Raw genomic sequence first — 26294 nt, forward strand, 5'->3', positions numbered from 1 at the left:
GGAAATAACAAAATTAAACTCATCCTAGGGGAGAAGCGTGGTGCGAGGAGGGTGGGAGAGAATTCACATACACTATTTATAGACAACAAATTTGGACTTGAAGAGTAAATGTGAAGGAGTTACCATGGGAAAACGGGACTTGGCGATCCGAGATCCTCGGGCTTGTGCTGTCAGCCTGCTTTCTCCTTCTGTCATGTCCCAACGATGAGAAGTTTGACACTGAAATCTGTGCTGCACAGGGAGCCTTCCAGCAGTATCCTTCTAGGAGATTATGCTATGGATGGAACTTGTCAAGTGAAATACTTGAACCCATGTTTTCTTGAGCAGTACAGAAGGAGCTGAGGATGACACGTGCTCCAGGGAGCTGGTGCAGTAGGATCTGGAGAGCCACGGGCAGGGTGGGGAGGAGGAGGCACGCTAGTTACTGTGCTCATGGTCAGCCAGCAGGTCAGTGGCAGAGCTGGGAGTGGAGTCCAGCTCCCTGCAGCCCAGGCCCATTCTCTTACCCATTAAATGTGATGCTCTGGGGTTACATTTGAATGGGTGAGGAGAACTTTCGTGGGGAGTGCAAGAATAGTGGCTGTACCTCAGGAATATCCTTCCTCAAAGCAGCGTGCTGTCCTTATGATACTCCATATGTGTATGTGGGGCATACAGTTTTGTATAATCTCTTTTACTTAATTTGTGATTTTCCACTTATAAATAGCTGCTAAGTGTTTCTTGCTTTCCACTGTGGGTTTTGGAACAGATTCCCACACCTTGCCACTGTCAGTGCTTTCAGTTCCCCTCTTTGTACTGGGTCATGTGCTACTTTTAAGGCATTTGCATAAAATTAGAGTTACATACAACTGAGCATGGAGCTCTAGCATTAGAGAGTATGCTGATATCTCATCCTCCTTTCAGGAATATGGATCTTTTCTGATGGGAGGTCCTACCCTAAAGTAACAGATCACAATCAGACTGAGGAGCCGAGTCGTGACTTCTGCACACAGACCTGCTAGGGCCTTTGCTGGCTGTACCAGCTTCAGACCCACTGCAATCTTGCTTCTTTCCCAGAGTGGTTAGCAACCCTGAGGTATGCCCAGGAATGGGGGTGAGGTGACCCAGGGAAAGAGGCAGTGACATACCACAGTGCCCTGGGAATCCTACATACCGCGGCTGACAAACGTGGAGCTGACTTGTTTGCCTTTGGCAGGATTTTGTGGTTGCAGTTTGTATATCAAAGTGCATATCATCACTGAAAGGCCTCCAGAAAAAGAGGAGGCTTAGGTGATTTCTGTCTTCCTTCTTTCCATGACATATCTATTGCACAGCTGGGAAGCTGACTTCTGGCATACTAGGGGCTATTGAGTAGTCCTCAAACTGCCTGCAACCTCTTCCTTCTGCCTCTTGAGAGGGGACTTTCCTCCCCTATTTATACCAGTTCTTCATTGCTCCTATTGCCTCTATTCCCAATCTGTATTCCTGGTTAACCTCACTTCCAGCCTGGCGGTTGCCAAGATCCCCTGTTTTTTAGGAGGAAGAGAAATGTGCTCCCCTCACTTCTCCTGCCAGGGCAGAGAAAGGAAGTGCTGTCATCCCCTTTTTACAAAAACAGGTACTAGGACTGAGAACCATCAAGTGGGGTTTCCAAGGTAATTTCTTTTAGGTCTTAAGCTCCAAAGCCATGTTAGGAAGTTACAGTTAAAAGGTTCCTCTGGTTTCAGCTGGGTGGTCAGAGTGTGAGTGCAAAGGGATGACTGAGTCCTCTAGGACGTGGCACTTGCATTTCTGTATTCACGGCATGAAGAGTTTGAATCACTTTTGTATTAACCCATTTGTTAATAAATCTCAAACTACAAACTACAAACAGGCACTGCTGTCTGAATTCACAAGTGGCCAGAGACAAACTCCCAGAGCAGCATCTCCTCCTGCTAGGTACCATACATCACCAGGAAGACACAACATATTCTAACTGCATCCTCTCTGCATCCCAACAGGTGAAGCTGATTGACTACATCCACAGACAGCGGCAGTGTAAGCTGAGTGTGCCCCTCAATGACAGGACAGCAGAGCTCAACAGCTATCCCAGATTCCACGACTGGTTAGACATTGTCAACGTGAGGAAAGAAGTTGTTCAGGTAAGGGGAAAACAACACTCCGCACAGACCCTTCCTGCCCTTTCAAGACATTCCAGCTGCATGCTGGGTTTACGGTAGTTTTCTGAACTTACTTCCAGGCAAGGTGGGAATGTGAGGGAAAGGAAGCTTCCTCTTTCACGAAAGCAGTGGTCACCCAGCGGGAATGCTGTAACATTCCCTTCCCTTTGCCCTCCTCCCAGAGTTAGGAGGGACCTTCTCATATCACTGAAGCAACACCTCAGCTGTATTGCTCAGTATGAGCCAAAGGTCCTCACCAGGACCTTCCCTCCTATTGCCTGCTGGTCTGAGGATGATGCCATCATTTCATCACTTGCTGCCTCTTAGATAATAAATAATAATCCTATACCATACTATACTCTGCATTCAGTATTAGCCAAAAAACGACCAAGACTTAGAAGTTTGTGCACTGACATGTTCAACAAATGGGCAAAAATGATGAGTTGTTACAGCCTATTTATGTCTAAAAGTATACATGCCATGATTATAAATTAGAAAGATCCCAAAATAAACCTCTAAACACAGACCAGCAAAGGGCATTAGAGTTTACAAGTTTGTCACAGACTGATGGTTTTAAACTGTATAGCTTCACACAGCACTCAGACTACAACATTACTGCAACCTAGTAATGGTCAGGGGGATTTTGATCTGGGTTTGGCTGGGTGGGAGTCTATGCTCAGAAACAAACGAGGCCTTTTCATTTTATACACACACACAAGTAAAGTCTCTACCAAAGAGCATTGCATCAGTGTAAAAGAATGGAATGAATAACCCTCCCGTGGTGGCCAGCATCAGCTGTTCATGCTCACAGACCATGGCTCCTTCTGATCTTTACAATTCAATTCTTAACATGCAAATCACCAAAAGCCTCTTTACAGCACAGAATAATCTGACACTTGTGCTGGAATTGGGAATTATGAGATCAGCCCAAGCCCCAGCTCCTGTCTCTGACACTCCTGGGTTTTTTGGAAGGGAGCCTGGAATCCCAGTGGTGTTTAGAGGGTTACTGGGAGCTCCAGGACTGCAGGGCACTGACATCACATTGATCCCTTGGACCTGGACTGGGCACGGCTGCCCTGGGGACACATCACTTCAGTGTAACATTAACGGCAATATAAGTAGAGCTCAGCCCACTGATGGCTAAACCAAGCAGAAGAGGCTTTTTCCATTCTTTCCCCAGTTTTGGCTCTGCAGGCCAGACCAGAGTGTTCCCACTCCCTTTCCTTTGATCCTTACACAAGCAAAAATTTTCTTTGACTTCAGCAGGGATCTGCCTGAGTGAAAAATTGCCCAGCTTTTCATGGAAGTTACTCCAGCTTGGACCTGCTGTAACTAAGCTGACTCTGGTGAAACAGGATGAGTTCAGGACCGAGCTGTGCCTTTTAGTACTGTTCATTTTGCATGTGCTGCTGGATGTCACCCTCCAGCCCAGCCAGGGTTTGGGGAGCAGGAAAGGTGCAGCTTTGGCAGTGAGGGAACAGCAAAGCTGCCTGTTGCTGTGGCCAAGCTGCCAGGCTCCCAACTATTGTGGGTTTCTAAGGTTACTGGAATTGCCTGAGCCTAAAAGAATGTCTTTGTAGCTCTTTTTAAATCCTTTGTGATGCTGCAGAACACAGGGGGGAAGGGAAGAGGTGAAGAGAAAGGGGGGAGGCAGGAGGGGGAGAGGTGGACAGTTCAAATCTGCCACATCCTGTTAATTCAGGGAGCAGAGGGTTGAGGCTGCCCTTCCCTGTGTGTGACATTAAAAAGGGTGACAAATTGACTTTTGATCTGTGCAGGAAGAGAATATTTTCCATCTGTTTATTATTTTTATTCATGCTCACTTGCTACCCCCTCCCAGGCAATGACCAGTGTAATGAATGGTGTTCCTTTTGCTCTCTGGGACAGAAACATCAGAGGTGTAACAAAGCAGTAAAATTCATCTGTTACTCCAGCTGTATGGTTCTGCACCTATTTCATGCAGCTGCAGACAGCTCCTGTAGCCTGTGTATGAGGTAGACAGGAGACCTGCAACACCCATGGGTCATTCCATGGGTTTTGAGCAGACATGCTGGAACGGGCTGTAAATGGGGAAATAGCTGGGCTATAAACTAATAGCTTTGTTCTTGCAGTGATTATTTTATCCTGTTATTTCACTGCTTAGGAAACAGTGCAGCCAGCGTTGGTGTTTGTGGCAGGAACAGCACAGTGCAGGGGAGAGGTTCGTCAGGGAGGAGCTGTCTTTCAGAAGTGTTACAGGTATCGTGGGATCATTCCTGCTGTTGCTCAGATTCCACACAACATGAGCTGCACCTCACCTGAATGCTTTCAATGGAAACCACTGACAGAAGGAGCTTTAATAGGTTAGTTATTAAGAAACATGTAATGGTTTCCCTTAGCTTTATGCACACTGCCTGTGACATGACTGGGGAGAGAGAGGGGGATAGAGCCTCCTTAAAAAGATGGCTGAACAGGTCAGAAAATAAACAGGGACAGCCATGTTCCATACCTGGTTCTGTGGCTGGTGAACAGGATACACTGGAGAATGACTTTTCATCTCTAAGGTATTGTTGTAATGTGCCTAATATGAAAATATTAGGCATACAGCCCTCTCTTTTTGAGACTTTTAGGCTCTGAAACAAGTCGGAGAAGTTTCCTGGTACCTGTAGGGTCTCAGAGCACGACTGCAGCAGAGCCCTTGCCTGGCCACCTCAGATCTGAACAGAGAAGCAGGTATGATGCAGGAGGTGCTCTGCTGAGCCCACTGCCTGTCATGGGCAGTGGGGAGAAAGGCCTGAGTTCATGGGGTTTTGCCTTTTTGAATGGCTCTGAATCCCTTTGCTTTTTTAGTGTTGCTGGAGAGAGTATTTCGAGATCATGCTAATCTGTGACATAACACCTTTGAAAACCAGCCTAATTGCAAGCAGTCTTTTAGCTCAGTTAGAGAAACAATGCTCTTTTCCTCTCTTTCTCCCCCTCCCCTCTCTCCCCCCAGTCCTCTCCCAAATAAAGCTGCCACGCAGGGAAGCACAGAAGCTCCCAGGCTCTCCTGTCAGAAATAGAGCACTGGCTCTAATTTAGAATATCTGCTGACTCCTCTAGTCCAGAGTGAGCACTATTTTTGCTCAGTGATTTGCTCTAGACATTGTGAAGCTTGAAAGCTCTTGCTGTTATAATTGCTGTCGTCTTGTCGGGCTCCTTTCTTTCTCTGAAAACCTATATTTAAAACAAGAATAATGACTGCTTGTAAAATCCTTTAGTTCTGCGAGAGATTAGAGTAATAACAATGCACTGTTTGTGGCATTGGGCAACAGCTAAAGCTTCGGTGAAGGTGGATAACAGTGAGCCAGTCATGCTGCGCAGGGTGAAAGGGCTGCTCTGTGTGGACCTAGCAGACTTGGAGGTAGGTGGTGAATACAAGCTTCAATCTAACCTATTAAAGCTCCTTCAGGTGATGTTGTTTGCTCTTTGGGAACACAGAGGTGGTGAGGAAACGTTGAACCCCCACCCCAACCTGTGCTATTTCTGTTTCTTTGTTATTGTTCCTCTCATCAGTTGCCAGATTTTTATCATAGAAATAGGGGCTGGTGTGGAGCAGGCTCTGCTGGGGAGCTTGGCTAAGGCTGTTCTGGAGCTGGCTTCCTATGTATTTTTCTAGGAAATGCTCTTGGTTTTGGCTGGGAGTCCTAGAGATTGATTAGTACTGTGCGCATGTGCTTTACTACTGAGAATGATGCATAAATGATTAAATACAGTGGACTGAAACTGGGAAAAGAGATACTTGAACTGAGAACTAGAAAAGACAGGGCAAGGAACCGAAGAACCATAGACAGAAGATACATTTAACCTATGTGGTTGTCTCCAGTGAGTAAAAGTTGCTCTGAAAATGCACCTAGAATAATGCACTGGTCTGGATTGTCCTGCTTCCATTAAGAGCTGGAGTCAAGAATTGGGATGGAGAGGGGAGGAGGATGTGAACAGAGTGCTGTCCCTACTCTTAGGCTGATGGAAGAAGCGTCTTGCAGAGGTACTTGGTTCTGGGCTTGGGGCATGGCTACCAAAACAGAGATTAAAAATCTCTATTGGCTTATTTTGTTCAGCACAGAAAGAAGTCCTCTCTGCCTTTACTGTTGTTCTTCCCAGAAACTTTTCTATTTGTTCTCACATACAACTTGTTGTCACCATCTTAAAAAATAGCATGAGAACACAGTCATCTCCTTATCATCTTCTGCAACATGCCTGAACCAGCCCTGCTCCCCGTGTAGCAGGGGTTCCAGTCAATCAAGTTTGGAAAGCTGTTTTTAGAGTAGATAACTGCCATGCACAGGGAGGGGCAGATCCTGCCCCAGGGCTTGCTGGCTCTAAGCAGAACTGTGCCACCAGAGAGACTGCTGGGGCAGATGGAACAGCACTGGGTTATGGCTTTTCCACTTGGGGAATATATTTGACTCCTAATGTATATGTTTATTTGTAATACCTCCTGTTTGCTTGGGAGACTTGTCTTCCCATTTAGTGTTTATGCCAAAGACACAGGCATGGGTTGACACTGAGAGACCATGGCAGATGGCTGTACTTGCACAAACTATGATCTAGTTGATAATTGATGGAGGAAAAGTATGGGCTTTATGTGTGTGCATCCTTACTTTGGTTGGGGGAATAGGAGAGGCAGATCTGCCTGAGCCTATCAGGTTTCCACAGCTGTATCCTCTCATCTTTCTCTGTCAGCATATCTGCATGAACAGGCCATGAGGACTTTGGCTGTTTGGGGGGATTTCCATGGGCATGGCAGCAGAGGTTCTGGCTGGACTGCCAGATAGCAGGGACCCTGAATGTGCTAATTGTTTGTATGCAAATTAACTGTGTCCTGCAGGCTTCCTGGATCCAAAACTCCATTGCTATGTTCCAGCTGAAGGCCCCTCCCCAGCATAAACAGCTCTTGGGAAATATTCTCTCCCACTGCTAGGGTTCCCTTCCAATGCCAAGGGGTCCAACTGCCCCTCACAGCCTTGTTACTGTGAATCACTCGAGGCTTGAGGTCAGTATGAGGCTCATGGTACCCCTCAGGATCTGCAGTGAAATACTGCAACCTCTACATCTGCCTTCCTACAGAGCAGTAGTGACAGCAGCTCTTCTGGCCACAAGGAGCAAACCAGACAGGAATGCCCTGCGACTGTCACCTCCATTCCACCACCCACTGGGTGAGAGGTGGAACAGTGAGAAGGGAGAGATTGCATGAAACCATAGCCTGTGGATGCTCACAGCTTAATGAGAGCTAGAAATTCCATGAGAGAGACTTTCCAGAATGCCCACTAGATCTCCAGAAATAGCACAACGACGTTTCAGTACTTTCTCCACTGGCCACCAGAAAACTAGAGCAAAATAACAACTAGCAGGCACAAGATGTTCTTAAGAGCATCCTTACATGCTTTGCTTAGAGCTATCAGTGGGAATTTAAGCACTTTATGTAATGGGCTTTCTCTTCTAGCATCTGCTGCCTTACAGGGGGATGACTGAGAGGGAATGTATTGATTTAAGAGGAGGCATTTGGGGCCTTGACAACTACCCAGCTTCAGAGGAAGAGCTGTGTCTGCCAGGCCGAGGGGCAGGTCAGGTTGATGCTGCAGACTGCAAGCAGTAGAATTAGATCTGGGGGCTTATCTGCAGGGTGGAATCTTTCCCAAAAATAACCCGTCCACTGAGGTAGATACCAGCATTTTTGCCATGTTTCAGGGATTTAAGTTGGACACCAGGCAAGATTAAAGACTCGTGTGAACTCCTCACCCTGACTAATTGAGGCTAACCTTTGGATGGCTTCTTGCATACCCTGTGATTTACTTTTGTCTCTTTCAAAAACACGTGTAACATGACGTGCACTGTCTGTATGTCTGATAAGCAGGAGGGCTTTGTAGAGAAGTCCTCTTACCTGTTACAGAGAGGAGTAATTTCCTGGCTTGGGCTTTCTAGCATCACCTCTGCTGAGCAATGTGTGGTGAGTAAGGCTTTAGCTTTTGCTGGCAGTTTCAAGGTGCTGAAGGACTGAAAGCAGGTTCTGTCTCTCCTGCTTTTTCTTTGTTCCTTTTTTAATCTGACCTAATTATTAGAGTGGTATCTGAGTATCTTGCAACTTCCCCTGTCACTCTGCAGTCAAGGCAAGGCGTGCTTAGGGAGGTAGTGTTTGGCTTGGCCCTAATGCAGACCTTTAAGCTGCATTTTTCAAAAGCCACAGCACCCATGAAGAAGCAGGTAGAGAGGGATCTGTTGGACCCACATTTCTCACCCTCAGTGCTGAAGATGGGGAGTAGCCCCCCTTTGCAAGGGCCCATTGCACTGGGGGCTTGGAGCCCACCACATGCTCTTCCAAGATGGAGCCTGTTGTGGTGAAGGGGACATTCATCCCCACAACAGCTGAGCTGGAGCATCAGCAGAACCTGTTTGAGGAGCTGCCTTGAACTAGTGACCATCACATTATCACGTTGGCCGGGGGGCTAACACGGAGCTAAAGCATATCAGGCCAATCTTGCAGGGATCAGGTTGACCAGTTTTATATTAAGCCACCACATATGTGCAGCACATGAGTGGCTGTTTAAAGAAAGCTTCTTACTTCCCCTCCCTCCCCCCTCTTCAAAGGCTTATTTCTTTTGTCGCGTGTCATGGGGGCTGGCAGCAGGTTCACAAAGTCTGAACTCGCCCAGCTCAAGGTCACTGGGATTGTTTAAATATAATCTCCTTTTCTGTACTTATACTTTCCTACAACTTGCTGCTCTGTCTTGCTAAAATTAAACTGTTGAGCAATAGAGCTGCCTGTGGTGGGAAAGCTTTGCTTTCCCCAGGAAAGCTTCGCCTCCTCCACTTCACTGAATGACTTACTAATAGTTCTAATAAGTTACTGGTTACACGTGTGTCATGCGAGGGATGGGGAGGGGAGGTGATGCAGGGTAACGTGACTGGGTAGCTTGCACTGGGATCTGCAATGATGGTATGAGCACAGTGCCTACATCATCTGGGCTGTTTCCTTAGCGGGGGTGAGGAAATGTTTCAGGATAATTCAAGGACATTGCTGTAATCCCACTTACTCCAGGACTGTGTAAAAGCATGAAATGGGATAAATGTTTTTGTAAGAGACATTGGCTCTCCCTGGTGCTTCCTAGGGAAACATTTACTGCCCTGCTCCAGAGCACAGGGCACCTGTAGCCCTGCACAAAACTTTCTTACTGTATTACACTAAATCTTGCTTCATGTTTGCCCCCCGTAACTGTCCCTTTTACAGCTGCTGGGGATGTCCTGCATCAAACTGCCCTTGTGATACCACAGAACAAAGATGCCTCTGTCAGCTGGGGAGAGGAATTCAGGGGGAGGTGGGGAAGTAGCTAACTGTAAAGCTTGGATTAACTCTGCTGTTATCAGCCCAGTTTGGCTGGGGCTCTGTGTGAGCAAACTGGTACTGGCTTGGTGCTGGAATATTTGAGTCATGGAAACCCATTCCAGTTTCAAGTCAGATGATCTGAACCCCTGGGGGTTTCTGTCCTTTGGAGTGTAATATCAGGTTAGGGATCCCAGGAGGGCAGATTTTGCACTCTGTTTTCACTGCAGTCTCTCTGCTTCCTGCATTTTATCCAAGTGGAAGTCATTCAGGAAGAAGCTTTCTGGATCAGTTTTACTGCTGCGTCTTGGTGGTGAGGGTGGACAGAGAAATGAACTAATGATATCCAGCATCAGCTGGGGTATCTGTGCTTTTACTTTGCTAATACTAATTATAGAACAAGAAAATGTACCCAAACTTCACTGAACTCCAGCCCTGCTGTGGCCCTGCTTTGTGCTTATGGCTCATTTAAATTCCTGGCCTCTCCTCACGTCAGCTGTGTTGTGTTTCATCCGGTTCAGGCATGTGACAGAAGATGCAGGATGCATTTCTCAGACTTCTGCCCTTTCTTAAGTTATTCTTTTTAATCTGCTCCACGCAACAGTTACTAAAAATGGAAACTGTGCAATTCCTCTTTGTGTTACCACTGACAAAGCTCCCAAGGTTGGGGCTATTCTAGCACTGTCACAGTTAAAGGCAGAAGTCATGCGTCAGACCTCAAAGGCATGAGCCTGGATTAAGAAAGATGCAATTGTTAAAGGATGTTCAGCAACATTCAGACTTGATTTACTGTCAGAAGCGGGGTTTGAGAATCTGGAGGATTTCAAGCTTTTTGTTTCTCCAACAGTGAGACACACTTTTGAGCTTCCCCTTCAAATAAACATTAAAACCTTTTTAAATAGGGTTTGATTCCAGGAGTCGAAACTTTAGTAAAGAGGCCAAATCTTGTGAAATTTGTGATCTCACTGGGAGCAGGGAGGTTTGTTTAGGCAAAACTTTCAGGGAAATTCCTGGGTATCTGGGTTAAATATCCTGGTTTTGTTTATTAACCACAATTGCTACAGCCTTACGCTGGAAACCTTTGAATGGGGGAGGAGGGAGGCAACACAGCTTGGTTCTGTGTCAGGAAATACCACATCATTTCATGCTTTCCAGTCTCTTGTGTCTTTTGTGTCTGCCTGATCTACACCTTATCACTGTGGGGGCTTTGGTGTATTAAGATGTACAAGGAGTTCTGCACAAATATCTTTCCAAGCAAGATACGGGTAAGGCTGGTTCTCTAATGAAGGAAAAATTGCTTGAGGAGGAGGTCACTATCTCTTTGTCAAAACATTTCATTTTGTTAAACAAAAGAAGTCATTTTCCTCACTGCTCTTACTTGTCACTTCCCCACTGAAAAGCCAAACATCTTTATCTGAGGATTTTTCAGGTTTGAGGCCTGTTTTGTTTCTGACTGCTACTTTCAATTAAAAAGTTATGCTTTCAAAAATACTGAGGGAAGACCTTCCACAAGGGGAGAAGAACATTTCCATCACCGCCAGTCCTAACTAAAACACCAGAGAATGACCACGACACCCTCGTGATACAGAGATGCAGAGGGGAGAGGGAGTTGAGCACTACTGAGATCTCACCAACCCGGTGATCCTCAAGAGATACACTACCACAATGAGTAAACCATGAGTCAGACCAGGCAGTGAGACAGTGGCACTATTTAAAGTATATCAGAACAACATGTGACAGCCTTATATATGTGTATTAAAATATATATATAAATGCATCATCTTGTTTTCTGCAGAGGATACCAGAGGAGCTGACCTTAGATGCCTTACTAGAAATGAATGAGTCAAAGGTGAAAGAAACAATGAAGAGATGTGGTGCCAGAGATGAGGAATGCTCCCGGCTCAATGGGGCACTGAGCTGCTTACGGAAGGCAACTGAATCAGGTACAGCCTGCCTTGTTGTGCTGTGGCATTAGCTTTTCAGCAGCCCAGCCCCCTACTGCTTCCTTTGGTATGAGACCATCTGCAAAGTCCTCTAGACAGTGTCTCTGGGCATATTCTGTAACCAGGCTCTTGGATTACATGAAGTTGCAGTGATCAGACTCATCTAGAGCTATGGATTTGATTTGGTTTTGACAGCATGTCAAATAACTAACTAAATGAAAATAACTATGTAGAAATATCCTCTCCTACTCGATAGACTGTATCCTTATCCCCTCTGTTCAGAGTTGTGTCTAATTCTCCAGCTAATCCTCCATCATTCATATCCTTGACCAAATGAATACAACCAGATTTCTTGTAGGTAATTCCCTCTGCAGATACTGCCAGCTCAGAGGGAAGATGTAAATCTGTTTGATATTACTTTGCTCAGAAGCCTGAGTACTGTTCAGCTTAATGCTTTGGAAGGGAAAAGCACTGCTCCGACAACCCTTTATTACCGTGTAGTGTATAGTGTGCAAGTTGACTCACTTTTCTTTAAATCCCCTTGCCTCCTGCTATTGTTCCTTGACTGCTAGAATTGATAGAATTGTTAGCCAAATTCCAATTGCAGATTCTAGAGTTAGAGAGAATCCTGATTTACCTTGAAATTATGGGAAGCAGGGTACTGTGTAATCAGAAATGCATGTGTTCAGCAGGCAAGTGGATCTGACAAAGTTATTTAAGATCAGTCAGGCTCAAGATTCCCAGGGTGCTGCATCACCATCCTCCCTGTCACCTTCCCCAGGCTATGTTCAAAGGCATTGTAAAATCTGTTTGTACAGAGAGTTTCTCACAGCTCACTGGTACTAATGTGCATCAGGTCTTTCTCCATAGCAATTACCAGTCTGTCACTGCAAGCTGGTGTTTCCTGTTGGTATTATGACAGTTCATCCCATTTGCAAATCAGAAAGATTAGTTAATGGAAAAGTCAGCAAACAGCCCAGTTTCAGATTTCCTTTTTTCTAATCTTTTCTGTCCTGGGTTGTTAAATCTTTCCCATCCATACTGTGGCAAAACCAACTGTGCTCAGAGGTCGTGGCATTCACTCCTTATAAAGAAGAGGTAGTTTTTCAATTCCAGGTATCTGATCTCTTTACAGCCCCTGACTGGTCAACAGGACATTGCACCCTGAAGCTTTGACTTTTCACCTTGGTTTAAGTCATTAGGGGCAGAGAGTTATCCTGATGAACTAAGCCTCTGAAATTATCCCAATAGTCTGTGCATTCCCACTTTGCTGCCTGCAAGCTTTTTTTTCCCCATTTGTTCTCACAATTGATCTACAAGTTGTGCTGGGCCATTCAGAACTACAGTGCTAGACAGTGCAGGAGACAGTATGGGGGATGGCAAAGGGAGGAAGAAGTGGTCCAACGAGTATGAGGAGCTCCTACATGCTCCTTATTTCCATTCTAATGGCCTTTCTCAGTTTAAGTGGTATTTAGCACTTCAGTTGGCTAATAGAAAATAGTGTCCTCTCTTTACCAAAGACTAGTCTAAAAGCAGAGAGGGTACTCAGTTGTCTACACAGATTAGTACCAAATCCACACAAGTTTGCAGTGGGATGTGGGTGCCTGTTTTATGAAGGTATGTATATCCCAAATGCTTCAATAGGCCCAGTCTGTTAAAACTCACCCCATCTAAGAACACAGAACCTGATTTTAGCCTTTGAGATACACAACTACAGATCAGAAAGAAGGGTAGTGACTGCCATTCCTGTTTTAAAGGCTACTGCAGCTGATGGGTGTCAGGAAAGGAGAAATTAAGCTGGCACCTTGGCTGGGTACAACACGGGGTGGGGGGGGGGAAACACCTTATAGTGCAAAGCAGCAAGACGTGGTATGTGTATATAGGTTGGCTTTTCCTTCTAAGCAGTCACTAACACTGCTGTGGTTGGTGAGCAGGCGGGGAGCTCAGGGATGATGTGCTGATGAACCTCTCTGAGGCACGCCGAGAGAACAGCTCCACCAGCACCACCGAGTCCCCCGGCCCCGCTGCGCCCACATGGACCCCCTCTGCACTGCACCCTCCCAAGGGCAACAGCCAGCAGCCACGCTCTGTGTCAGTCTCTACAATCCCAGCTTCAGACTCTCTTGCCTCCAGTCACGGACCTTCTATCTATGCAGAAAACCTCCTGGACCCTTTTGCATTCCCCACACACAGCGGAAGGTTAACGCCAAGGACTCCTCACAGCATCACCATCACCCCTCCAACCACTCCTCAAACCAAGCGGCGGCACAAGTTGAAGCCCCCACGGACTCCTCCTCCCCCTTGCAGGAAGGTTTTTCAGCTGCTACCTAACTTCCCAACCCTCACAAGGAGCAAGTCCCACGAATCCCAGTTGGGAAACAGGATAGATGAAGTTCCTCCAATAAAGTAAGCATGACACTTCCTCCTTACCCATGGGCACTGGGGAAGGAGAGCACTCAGCACTCCAGTTCTCACTCTCTGAGTTTCCTTGTCATGGTTTCACTGTAGTCTGAGAACCTCTGTCAGTGGGATATTCTAAGATAACCACAAAACCTGCTTGTTAATGGTGTTCTTTACTTTATTTGAATTAATTTGAAATTGCACCTGCTGGGGAGGTTGGGGTGGCTGCTGCTATATAAGGGCCCCAGACAGTTTTCCTGAAGCATCTAATAGCCAATTCCAGCTACTAGAATTCTCTTCTGTCTACAAATGTTCCTCACAGTTCAGGTATCAGTGGCTGGTATCCTGTTTTTATCTTAAAATGTATCTTAGCTGCTAGTGTGAGCTTTCAAACACATTTATGACAGTGTTATAGCTCCATAGCAAGGCATATGGTTTTAGGCAGCACTATTTTATGGACTGAGCCAGGCTTTGAGATACACTTTTTTCATGTAGGTAGGATGGAGTGCATTAATCTAGCATATAACAACTGGTTGAAGCAGGGAAAGCAACGTACCTTCCAGAGGCTCTGCCCACCCCAAAACATCAGAGACTTAGGTCAGCATCCAAATTCTGCAGCAGGCACTGGAGTATTACAATTTACACTAACTCTTTGACCACCTGAAAGAGTTCACAGAGCTGGTTCCACTCAGGACCCTTTTGCCCAAATTACATTCTCATCTACAAGACACAATTCAGGTGTGCTCTTTACACTGCCCTCACAGGCTGGAGCTTTGCCCAGCAAAGACAGCCCCTTGTAGGCAGGAAAACAGTGGCTATGCAGCAACTTCAGAAGCCAAAATCAGAGATCTTTGTAAACCCAACACTAAAAGCTGCAGGAAAGAGTTTCTGCTCTAGCAAAGTGTGTATCCTGTCACATCAGTGTCAATGTCTAATAAATCTGTATCTTTTCTCTCTAGGTTCGGTAAGAGATTTTTACAGGGCTGTCTTCATTTCACTATGAGAGAGAAGACCCTGTTCTGTCAGCTCTCTTTGATCATCCCTGTGCAGCCACTGGAGGTCCTCAACAGGGCCTTCTGTCCCAGAGCTGCTGCTAACTAGCAGGAGCTTGGCCTACTGGAGATCTGCGGGATATTCACATGATCTTTTCTGTACCTGGCATCTCTTTGGATTACAAAAGGAAGGAAAAGGAATACTGATGTTTAAAGGGCTAAAGCAAGGGGTTTGGGTGTAGATGCCTGTCTGTGACTTCAGACAGCTGTTATTGATGCCTCCTGGTACTAGAAATAACTTCAGATCAAACTCTTTGGTATCTCTATATATTCATTGCCAAGTATCTCTGTAATGAAATTAGACAGTTACGTACAACCTTCTGAGAAACACTTCAGCATGTGCTTAAATGTGGGATGTTCCCCTGATGCTGATGAGTCTGTTCATGTGTTTAATAGGTTAGTGGTTTTGTGGTTTTGTCCAGTGACATATTAATGCCATTTAGTGTTTTAGCTAACCTGATGTGACCATATGTGTCTGTCTCAGACACAACTGTAACCTTGGAAGCTAATGTAGATATGCGCCTCTTGGATTTAGCCATCTTAACTGGTGTGTTACAATTAATTCAGATGACTCTGCAGTTGGATGGCCACACTAGATATTCCTTAGAAAAGCAACTTCCAGCCTGTTCTAAGATGCTGAAGGCCACAGCTGCCTTTAAAAATTTACTGGAATAACGATAAGAAAGAATCTGGTGCCATCTAGGGTCAAATAAAGAGACTGACTTTTTGTAAGCATTGAGAGGTCCAGCCTTGAAGCTGTGTTGGTGCTTGCGGAGTTGAGTTTCCTCCAGATTTGCAACATGGCTGTAGCCTTAATTCAGGAAAGATGCCAGAATCTAAACATTGGGGGGTTTCTAGGAAGCTACGTGGTGTAACCACGGCAGTGCTGAGCTGGCGTTCTGAGGTCTGCACTTCCAGCTACCAGAGTGATCTCACAGAAATCTGTTTATTCTGTGTCACACTGGCCCTGTCTATAAAATGGAGATAATGATTTTCAGTGTAAAAGAATATTGTGAAGTCTACTGACACTGCATGAGAGCTGGGTGATGGTATCTGTGGTAAACCAATGGGGAATAAAACCTGACTTTCCACTTTAAGAATGGGCTAGACCTCATCACATGGACTCTGTAATCCCTACATGTAAAACGTAATGATTTAACAACAAAAAGGAAGAATTGTGATTCCACAACCAAATCTGATCTTACATTGTCTTCATGTGAGAACAAATACCAGAGTACGATCTGGTAATAGCTTTGCAGCAGAAGGCAAAGTGATCTCAGCTGTGCTATGTAGTGGCTATGGGTCCTTATCTATGACAGCGATTGCTTTGTTTCTGTCTAGACTGGTAAGCACACTTGTGAGTGATGCTTCCCTAAACCATCCTTTTGTTCTCCATCAGAACTCTCCCAAGGATCCCCTCAAACGGTACGAAGAGACTTTGGCTTAGCTGTAACACACAGGTAAGCAACAGGCTGTGGGAGAGAGAGAAGTTTGAAGCTGGGTCAGTTGCCTCATTTGTCAGCTTCAGCCTTAAGTATGCATTTCAGCTTCATTTCTAAAGCAGTCCAGCCTGTCTGTCACTACCTACAAAGGTTAATTTTCCTTTAAGCATGAGTTAACATCATTTTTCCCCTCTTGTCTCTGTTTAGGTTCTCTACAAAGTCTTGGTTATCTCAGATTTGCCAAGTCTGTCAGAAGAGCATGATGTTCGGGGTGAAGTGTAAGTACTGCAGGTGAGCACACAGCAATCATCTTCAGAAGAACTTTGCATGGGATTCATTAAAATTTGCCAGTAACACATGTCCCTTGATGTGCTGCACCCTTAGCAGTGGCATCAGTTTTTCAGTGAGCTCCTTAACTGGCAAAGGGAGACTCTGGCACAACTTACGCTTTGTGCTGGAAGCCTGACACATGGATGAACTAAATTCAGTTCCCTGCCATAGGCTTTCTACCTGATCATGGGTAAATCTTGCACTGGGAGCTGGATACCTAAGTAACAGTGAGGATTTTAGTTCTCTGTCTGGGTTTAGTTCAGAGCAGTGAGATTTAGTGCTTGACTGTAGCTGGATGACTGTCAGTGAAGGTAACTGCATTAAAAATAAATCAGATGCTAAGATATGTATATGGCTTTCATTACCCTAATGACACACATTATAGGATTCCTCATATAAATGCATGCTCCTCTGGGGCCCGGAGCATTCCAGAACTCCCTCTGAGATTAGCATAAGAATTACGAATTAAGGGTAGGCTTCCTCTTCTGGGGAAAGAACAAGTTGCTATTTAACATGTAATGTATCTCTTTCAGATTAAAATGTCACAACAAATGTACTAAAGAGGCACCTGCTTGTAGAATCTCCTTCCTTCCCAGTAAGTAATTTTCTGCAAGTTCTTAGCATTTCAATGTAATTGATGGTATCACAAGAATAAAAAAGCCTGATTAAAGCTTTTCTCCTTCCTTCTCCCACCTGTTTTTCAGTAGCAAAAATAAGAAGAACGGAGTCTGTCCCTTCTGATATCAATAATCCAGTAGACAGACCAACAGAACCACAATTTGGAACTCTTCCCAAAGCACTAACTAAGAAGGTACATGGCGACTGCAGTGTGTCTGGTGTCTGTAATAAAACTGCTGTGCCCAAGGCTGGGACAGCTTTCCTTTCCCTGATGTTCAGTAGACATTGAGGGCAATTCTGTCTTTCTTTCTTTTTACTGTCTCCTCATGAGTAACTTCCTTTACTTCACAGGAGCACCCACCAGCAATAAACCATCTGGACTCCAGCAGTAATCCTTCTTCTACAACCTCATCCACACCCTCTTCTCCAGCCCTATTCCAGTCTTCCAACCCTCCCAGTGCAACACCTCCCCCAAACCCCTCTCCTATGGGCCACAGGGATGGACGCTTTAACTTCCCAGGTAAACATACCTTTTCAGGAGACCCCTACCAAGATTAAAAGGGCCTCTATATAAGCAGAGATTGATGAGTCTTCGTAGGCAGTGGCGGGTTTCTGAATACATGGCTGTATCTTAAGCAAGTTGTGAAGGTGTATTTTGTTACCTGATAAAAGAAAATGTCTGTTCTTACAAGTTTGTAAGTGGTACCAACAAGATACCTTTGCAGCAGACAGGTTATTGAGGAATGTTTGCAGCTTTCTTAAATTATTTGATTTCCTCCTTTTTTGAAAAAGCCTAAAAAACCCCATTATATTCTTTCTCCTCCCTTCTCTCACTGTGCTGTGAAATGCATGCTGCCTGCTGTGCTGGTCACCAGTGGCTTTAAATCCTAAATTGATTGCTAGAGCAAAACATACAGGTGAGAACCAGAGTGAATTACTTCATCAGTCCCTTCCAAAAGATAACCAGCAACAAGCACTCAATTTTAAACCACTGACATACACATATGGTGGAGAAGAACTGACCCTACCTATCTGTAGATGAGGAACCCAATGTGCAGTCTTTAACAGCTGATATAGGCCAGAATCTCTTGACAAGGGCAAAGATTTACATCATGAGAATAAATTTAATCCCTTTGATCTGGAAATTGAGCAGCATGTGACTTTGTAACTGCTCTGTCTAGGCTTCAACACTGCTGTATCTTGCATCAAGCTTTTGATCTGTGAGTGGAAGTTGCTATTTTAGCTTAGTCAGAAGGAGCAGAAGTGGAACCAGTTTAGTACAAGGATCCTATTGCAACTACTTTATATTGGGACATTCTGCTCTAATTCACTGAAATGCAGAGAACTGTTTGCAGATGGCTCAAGAGCTTCAGCTGCTCTGAGTGCACCTCTGAAAAGCTGAAGACAGGAGAGGGCATCAAAGCACCAGCCTTTAGCATCGCTGGGTCCCTCAACTTGCCTCTGCCACTTGAAGTCTGAATGTGTTGTTTCCCAACCAGACTGCTTATTAGCTCTCATTTGACAAGCATCATCTGTTGTAGTCTTCCCAAAATGCATGTGCTGGAATTCACCCCCTCAAGCAGGCTGATAATCTACTAATCTGTTTCCCAGCCCTGAGCTGGGACTAATTCATGGAATGCATTTGGAGCACTCTCTGACGATCCTCTAACTTGTTTGTGTTGTTTTTTTCTCCTGGTATTTTTTATTTGCTGTTCTTTTTTTTTTGTTTTGTTTTTAAACAATTAATCCTAAAGCTGCCTACTACATTCAGCACAGACAACAATTCATCTTCCCAGGTGAGTTGATGGGGTTAATTCTACTAACCAGCTCCTACTGCCAGAAAGTAACTTGGTTGTAAACTTTGCATGCTGCCCAAGGACAGTAATTCTGCTTTTAAAAAGTGTATCTAAACCAGTTCAGACTTTCTCTTATCTCAGGATGGAATTCAGGGCCCTCTCTCCTAACAGGAGGTACTGATGTGATTTGTGTACTCAGGTGAAACTCTGAATAGTCAGTTGGAAACCAGCTTTCTGCTGGGGGGTTCTATACACAACAGTGTTCTTTTAAAAGGCTCACTTTTAGGGGTTTGTATCTAATATAAAAGGCCCCTGGACAGACTAGGTGCATTTGGAATACAGAACCTGCAGTACAGATGCATTCACGCAGCCTAGTTACGTGAGGACTTAAGTATTTCTGATTGAGAGCCTTTGAGCAGTTCACAGAAAGGACTTGAAAGACATTACAGATCAGTAGGTGAACGGGAGGAAGACTGGGCTTGATCAGTATACAGGCACAGAGGTACTAGGAAAGGTGAGCACAGTTTTAACTGAATAGAAGAATGAAATCATACTGTCTGTGTCTGAGTTTACTTTATGAGTCCTGAATAAGAAGCAAGTAATCACAACTGCAATCTTAAAACTTCAATCTATAGGAGATTCGAGTGTAAAATATATATCATACATGTTTCTACTTCCCCAGAAATTCCCAGTCCTGCCCAGATAGCACAGCCTTCAGAAACAGCCACAGACACTACGTAAGTACAGCTCTAAGTTCTCTTTGCACAGCAGTTGCCTGATGATCTTCAGATGTGCCTGACAGCTCTGTGTTATGTCCAAACCCAAACTTACCAGAGAGCTCCCAGGGTATTTCATTAAAATAAGATGGCACACTTGGATGATCTGAATTCTATGGCATACAAAAGATTTAGCCCACATTACTAGGGCTCACAATCACTTCTGTGATCTACATGCCTCAGTAGCATGAATGGGAATATCCGTTACCAGAACACATTGTAGTAATGTAGCCATGCCCTTGCCAGATCAATTCCTACCACTTAATAACTGAAAATCCCTTCAAAGTCTTTGTCCCTCATTTGCTAAAGTAACCTTAGAAAGTCCTTATCTGTTAAATGGAACAGTAATTGTGTTTTTCTCTGAGCTCCTCTGATGCTGTCAAGATCTGTTCTCCATTTGCTTCCTTCACTCCACTAACAGCACAATTAGCAGCCCACTTTTCTGACTCGGGTGGATATACAAACGTTATTTTCACTGTAACCCTCTCTTCTCTTGTCAGTGCTGATCAACAGCCAGACACACATGGAGTTGAATGTGAAGCAGAGGTAGGTTTGTTTCTGGTTTGCCCCTCACTTTTCTACAAATTCATGCCTATATGGGATGAAGCCTTTCTTGTCTGCACCTGCACACAGACATACAGATGTCAGGTGCCTACATCCAACCCCTGAGGTTCTCTCAGAGCAGCCTGTGCTGTTGGGCTGCTACTGCCCTTCAGAGGGGGCTCTCAGCATGTGTTTCCCTTCTGTGTTTGTGAGCAGGTGGAGGAACCAGAGGCTAATAAATCAGACCCTGAAGATGACGAGGATGAGGTGGAGGATCTGCCAAACAGACGGCCCCGCTTGCAAGGGATGATTTACCGCAAGCCCAGCCAGACCAGCGTGTACCTGCAGGAGTGGGACATCCCCTTTGAACAGATTGAACTAGGGGATCCCATTGGCCAAGGACGGTGGGGGAAGGTCTACAAGGGGAAGTGGCACGGGGAGGTGGCCATCCGGCTGCTGGAGATAGATGGGAATAACCAGGATCATCTCAAGCTCTTTAAGAAGGAGGTGATGAACTACAGACAGACCCGGCATGAGAACGTGGTACTCTTCATGGGAGCATGCATGAACCCCCCTCATCTAGCAATCATTACCAGGTAAGGATAGAGCAGCATAGTAGTATTTCAATATATATGTATTATATAAGCTAATATTTATTCTTTACACATAAAAAGAACCCTCTCACTGTCAGGAGGTGGCAGACACACAGGCTGTGTTGCTCAGCTTTGGATACATGCGTTGTCTCCTTTTAGGGAACATACAATATTTTTTGCCAATTTTCGTTTTCTTTTTGAATTCTTAAATAATAAAATCCAAAATGTAGGAGGGAAAAAATTTGGAACAGGCTGTTCCTCCTTCCAAATGGTTCCAGTGCGGCAGTGACAACAAAGCAGTGTGTGAGGCCAGTAATGCACCAGTTACCTTTTCTGTTGAGGGGCACTTGGCAACAATGGTACTGGTTTTGCCCCCTCCTTTGTTTTCAGGATTTAGTTGAGATGAGGATCATTTAGCTCCTAAATGCTTTTTGGAGTGTTCCTGTACAGGTTAAATTCATGTAAGGCCAAGGACATGCCACTCTCCTAGTCCAAAAGGTGATTCTGAGCAGTGGAAGAGCACTAGGAATCTGTCACCATGATAAGAAACCCAACTGAACATCAGTGTTACCCTTATATTTCCCTCCAGTATTTTAAAGACCTTTCTCAGGATTGTTGTTCCTCTTTCCTGTAGCTTCTGCAAAGGAAGAACACTTCACTCGTTTGTGAGGGACCCCAAGATATCCCTGGACATTAACAAAACCCGGCAGATAGCACAGGAGATCATTAAGGTAAGAGATGTGATGCCCTGGTGCAGAGCGGAGGGGAGCAGTGAAGGAAGGTGTGGGGCAGGGTTCCTCTGTTGGTAGCTGCAGCTGAGCTGATGCGTTCAGGAGCAGATGGCGTTTCCTGCCAGAGCTGCACAGTCTGTGCTGGGCTTTCAATATTGCTCAACTGAAGAAGCGTTTCTAAAGCTGCCGGTTTCTTCTCTGGCAGAAACATGGTGTGAATTCAGAGAGCAAACTCTGTCATCTGACACACACAGTCTGCGGTCCACAGCCACTTAATGCTCCAACTAAGGGTACCCCTCCTGCAGCCTCGCTATGCAGAGGATGCAAAGCAACTCCAAGCACCACAGAGATCTGCCCCCTTTGCTGCTGTGCCCCCACTTACAATTCATCATTTATGCTGGAGTAGGGAGGGTCAGTGTGTGCTACAAAGCAAGGCACGGACAGAGTTAGCAGCTTGTAAATAGTAATAGTATAATTAAAAGTTTCTGTCTGCATGTGTTTGCCAGGGCATGGGCTATCTTCATGCAAAGGGCATCGTGCACAAGGATCTGAAATCCAAGAATGTTTTCTATGACAACGGGAAAGTTGTGATCACTGACTTTGGATTATTTGGAATTTCGGGTGTGGTTCAGGAAGGAAGGTAAGTGGAGGTTTCAGTGCTGGGTCTGGTAAATAATGGTCAAAAGAATGGTAAATAATAGTCAAATAGGGAAACACAGTTACAAGTGTGGAATGTCAATTGCTTTGGGACATACACACAGTTCTGGAATATCCTGTTTTCTTTTTCTAAGCGGAGTTCTTGCTACAGTTCCAGTAGCTCAGGGCTGGGGAGTTCTGTGTGGATTAGGACTCAGAACACAAACAAAACCTAAGCTTAAGCCCCAGAATGAGCTGGGGAGCCAGGCTAACTCATGCATGGGTTTTAATATGGCATTAAAATGAGAAATGAAGTATCAGCAAACACATTTGAGTGACTAAAGCCCAGGCATCATCAGGTGAGGCACAGATCTGGGCTGATGTAGCAGTGTTTCAGTGCTGCTTCTTTCTTTGGAACTCAGGAGGGAGAATGAACTGAAGCTGCCTCATGACTGGTTATGTTACCTGGCCCCCGAGATTGTTCGTGAGATGGCCCCTGGGAAAGATGAGGACAAGCTGCCTTTCTCCAAAGCGGCAGATATCTATGCCTTTGGGTAAGAAAGGGACACCCGGGAATACCATGGGAACTCCCCAAGTGAGATCTGTTCCAGGCTGAGCCCTCTGGGTCAGCCGTCCTCTGCTCACATGCGGGATTCCAGTGAGGATGCATTTTCCTCACCTACTACAAAAGGCTTGATTTGCTGTTGGTGTTGCAGGACCGTATGGTATGAGCTCCAAGCAAGAGAGTGGCCTTTCAAGACCCAGCCTGCCGAGGCGCTCATCTGGCAGATTGGGAGCGGCGAAGGGGTGAAGCAAGTCCTTGCAACTGTCAGCTTGGGTAAAGAAGTCAATGTAAGTACCTTGGTTGCAGGAATCCTGCCACAGAGCTATTGATGAGGAAAGAGGGGCTGCTTAAAGAGACTTACTCAGAAGTCTAAAGATAAAAGGCAGGGGGGATATAGATTAGAATGGACACCAGGTAAGGTACAAGCCTCTGCCCCTGACTGCCATGCAGAAGTGGGCATGCACCAGGATACTGCTGGGTTATAAGAACACCCAAGACCTCTATTAAAGAGTATCTGTGCCTGGGCTGGTGCCCGTCGGTGCTGTCGGCTGCTTGCTCGGCAGAGCTGGCCTTGACCTGAGTGGAGCTCATGAGGCACAAATACCCCTGCAGGAGATTCTCTCAGCGTGCTGGTCCTTTGACCCCTGCGAGAGGCCAAGCTTCACTGTCCTCATGGATATGCTTGAGAAACTGCCAAAACTGAACCGTCGGCTCTCCCACCCGGGGCACTTCTGGAAGTCTGCTGAGTGAGTACTGGCTGCTGTGAGCACATCCTGCGCCTGTCTGCTGACTGCCGTTTCTGTGCTTTCCTGGGGGGTCAGACCTCTGACGGGCAGGGGACAGCGTGCTGCTCTGCTTTTGAGGTACCAGGAAGTTAGGACACGGAGCTGGCATGCTGCAGACACTTCGTTTCCTACTTTAACGTATTCCCCTCCCTCTTTCAGTACATTATTTACCCTGCTTTATGTTTGGGTTTGAAGAGGCTCTAACAAGAGCATTGCAAAGGGCCCACACTGCCCCCAGGGTCATTAGAATTTCCCCTGTGCTGTGGTGCTGAGGAAGGGAAAGACCAGAGGATGTGCCATGATTTCCCTTTGAAGTTATTTTTGCCTGGGTGACAAACTGACCCCCCCTCATACCCCACAAGTGGTTCATGGCAATTCCTGCTCTTTCTCTGTTCAAAGCCCTTATTAACACGGAGAAGCACTCGAGGTGTCAGTATCAATTATCAGCATTAGTTACTGCTCAGTGAAATGGGAGTGCAGCAGCTCTGCTGCTGTTCAGCTGCCTTACACTGGGGTCACACCTGGCAGGAGGCTCAGGTTCCAGACCCACAGCAGATGTGTTCACCTCCCCTCTGACAAACACGGCACTAACCCTGCGCTGAGCTCCAATGTAACCTTTACAATAGCTCTCAAGGACTTGCTTTAAATAACTAGAAACTAACTCTCATGGTGTCTTTTTCCCTTCCCTCCCATATTTCTCTGTAGGTTGTAGCTACTGGTGCAATAACGGGCTCCAACTTGCATGTTTCCATGTGTTGTATCCTAACCGGCAACTCGGACAATCACCTTCCATTGCAAAACCAACCCACGAAATTAACCCGGACATAACCCACACTGATCTGAGCTCCTCCTTTTCTGCCTTTCCCGCTGGGTGTGGGCTGCTCGCTTCAATAACAGCTCCTGTCTGCAAGAGGCCACTGCCTAACACCGGGGAGCACTGCAGCAGGCGGGCACCGGCACTGGGCTCACCTGGTGCTGCGGGTCCTGAGCCTGGGGTCACCTGTGCAAGTCTCATGGGGCAGAGGGGCAGTGGTGGTGCACAGGGGCCAGCTGGGCTCGGCTGCGCTGCTGTGTGGAAGAGGAGCTCCTCCTCCTCCCCTTGCAGATGGGTGCTCTGGATCTTAGGTTTGCTTCTGTTCACATCCCTCCCCAGCAAAACCCCTGCCCTAATGCCTGGGGCTGTGCAGAGGGGCAGGTGACACAGCAGCCCCTCTAGAAAAGGTCTGCTTCCATTCCCTACCAGTTCATGAGTTTGAAAACCACCTTGTCCTGGAGGGGAGAGGGCTGAGGAGGGTGTGCCAGGAACCAGAGGGGACAAACAAGGGCAAGGGTTTGCTGCTTAATTACTTAAGCCTCTTTTGTGGCCAATCTGGAGTTGTACGGGATCAGAACCTAACCCATTGTAGTTCCTTTTGTAGGGCTGTAGCTTGGTAAGAAACCAAAGTAAGTGACTTTCCCTCCCTTCTCCCCTCCCCGCTCTCTCCAGCATTAACAGTAGCAAAGTTGTCCTGCGCTTTGAGAGGTTTGGGTTGGGAATCCTGGAACCCAGTCACCAGAAGCTGTAGCGGTCGCTGGCCCCGGCCCCGCTGCTCCTGCCCGTGTCCGCACTCGGCCCCGGCGGCCCAGCCCTGCCTGAGCACCAGCGGTTGTGCAAGGAATGTTTACATGGATCTTTGTGTGAACTCTATTTTTTTAAGCACAATAAAGCAGTGAATCGGTTGAACTGCGGCCGCGCTCCTACAGTGCCAAAACCAGAACCACTTCCAGTTCCTTCTGGGGGCTGCGGTGAGCTGCAGTGAGCTTCTGCCTTCAGAGCCCTTGCTCTGCCCAGGAGCAGGGGAACGGGCTCCCTCCAGCACCAGGCCCGGAGCCCAGGCCTGCACCTGCCTTTCACTACAGTCAAACTCGAGTTCCCGCAGTGGGGTTTGCCCAGGCTGAGCCCCAGTGAAACTTCACAGAACTCCTGTGAGCAGGAAGAGTCACTCCTGGCTCCCGAGGAGCTGACCCAGCGCAGCTCACACTGCATCAGGGTGATCTGAAGAGCCCCCCCCAAACCAAGCCCTCTGCAGCACACGAGGTGGAGGTCACGAGTGAGGACGAGGCATGAGGGGTCCCTGGAAGTCCCCAGATTCCATTTCTCCAGCAGCACTGGCCCACTGCACCCCCCTACACACACCTTGCACCATGAGGGGCCCGGGGGCAGCTCTAACCCCCCATTGATGCAGGTGGGTGACTTGTATAAAACCCAGTGGCAAAGAAAGCCCTGGGTTGTGCTGGGCAGAGCTCCCCTGCCTTGGGCAAGCTGGGAGCGCTCCCACCAGTGCTCTGGCAGTGATTTTGTTCCATGTCCCATACAAAACATGGGTTTGGTGGTAGCCAGGCGCTGCTTCTGCCCTCCCTCCTCATCACTGTTACAAACACCCCCCTGCTCCCCCGTGTGTTCAGCCTTCACCACCTTGCTCTCCTCCAGACTGGCTCCTGTTTGCTGTTTTGCTCAGTAGTGCTGTGTAAGCAGTTTTAAGCTGTTGTTTGCCCAGTGGGCGCTGCTTATATCACAGCAGCACCCCCAAACCTAAGCCAGGAACCCTCTCGGGCTTCACCCTGCTC

The 26294-nt window shown here is 46.5% G+C and overlaps 1 protein-coding gene across 4 annotated transcripts in view; it reads left to right on the forward strand.

The window, feature by feature from the left end:
• The window catches only part of KSR1 (kinase suppressor of ras 1), a 52138-nt gene extending 26728 nt beyond the window's left edge, over positions 1 to 25410 (forward strand). Inside the window, exons 2-20 of one of the 4 annotated variants that reach the window (XM_034068775.1) lie at positions 1980 to 2120; positions 11273 to 11420; positions 13355 to 13826; positions 14780 to 14784; positions 16272 to 16332; positions 16522 to 16605; positions 17178 to 17239; positions 17349 to 17455; positions 17614 to 17782; positions 19017 to 19058; positions 19741 to 19795; positions 20335 to 20380; positions 20594 to 20973; positions 21605 to 21701; positions 22208 to 22341; positions 22760 to 22891; positions 23054 to 23189; positions 23515 to 23648; positions 24393 to 24616. In XM_034068775.1, the coding sequence (XP_033924666.1) occupies positions 1980 to 2120; positions 11273 to 11420; positions 13355 to 13826; positions 14780 to 14784; positions 16272 to 16332; positions 16522 to 16605; positions 17178 to 17239; positions 17349 to 17455; positions 17614 to 17782; positions 19017 to 19058; positions 19741 to 19795; positions 20335 to 20380; positions 20594 to 20973; positions 21605 to 21701; positions 22208 to 22341; positions 22760 to 22891; positions 23054 to 23189; positions 23515 to 23648; positions 24393 to 24399 (2412 nt within the window). In that variant the 3' untranslated portion in view covers positions 24400 to 24616. Of the gene's footprint in view, positions 1 to 1979; positions 2121 to 11272; positions 11421 to 13354; positions 13827 to 14779; positions 14785 to 16271; positions 16333 to 16521; positions 16606 to 17177; positions 17240 to 17348; positions 17456 to 17613; positions 17783 to 19016; positions 19059 to 19740; positions 19796 to 20334; positions 20381 to 20593; positions 20974 to 21604; positions 21702 to 22207; positions 22342 to 22759; positions 22892 to 23053; positions 23190 to 23514; positions 23649 to 24392; positions 24617 to 25173 lie in introns of those variants that run through there. The other 3 variants (XM_034068773.1, XM_034068776.1, XM_034068774.1) reach the window with 3 other exon arrangements.
• Positions 25411 to 26294: the final 884 nt, after the last annotated feature.

Source organism: Melopsittacus undulatus, chromosome 13, assembly GCF_012275295.1.
Source record: "Melopsittacus undulatus isolate bMelUnd1 chromosome 13, bMelUnd1.mat.Z, whole genome shotgun sequence".
Taxonomy (NCBI): domain Eukaryota; kingdom Metazoa; phylum Chordata; class Aves; order Psittaciformes; family Psittaculidae; genus Melopsittacus; species Melopsittacus undulatus.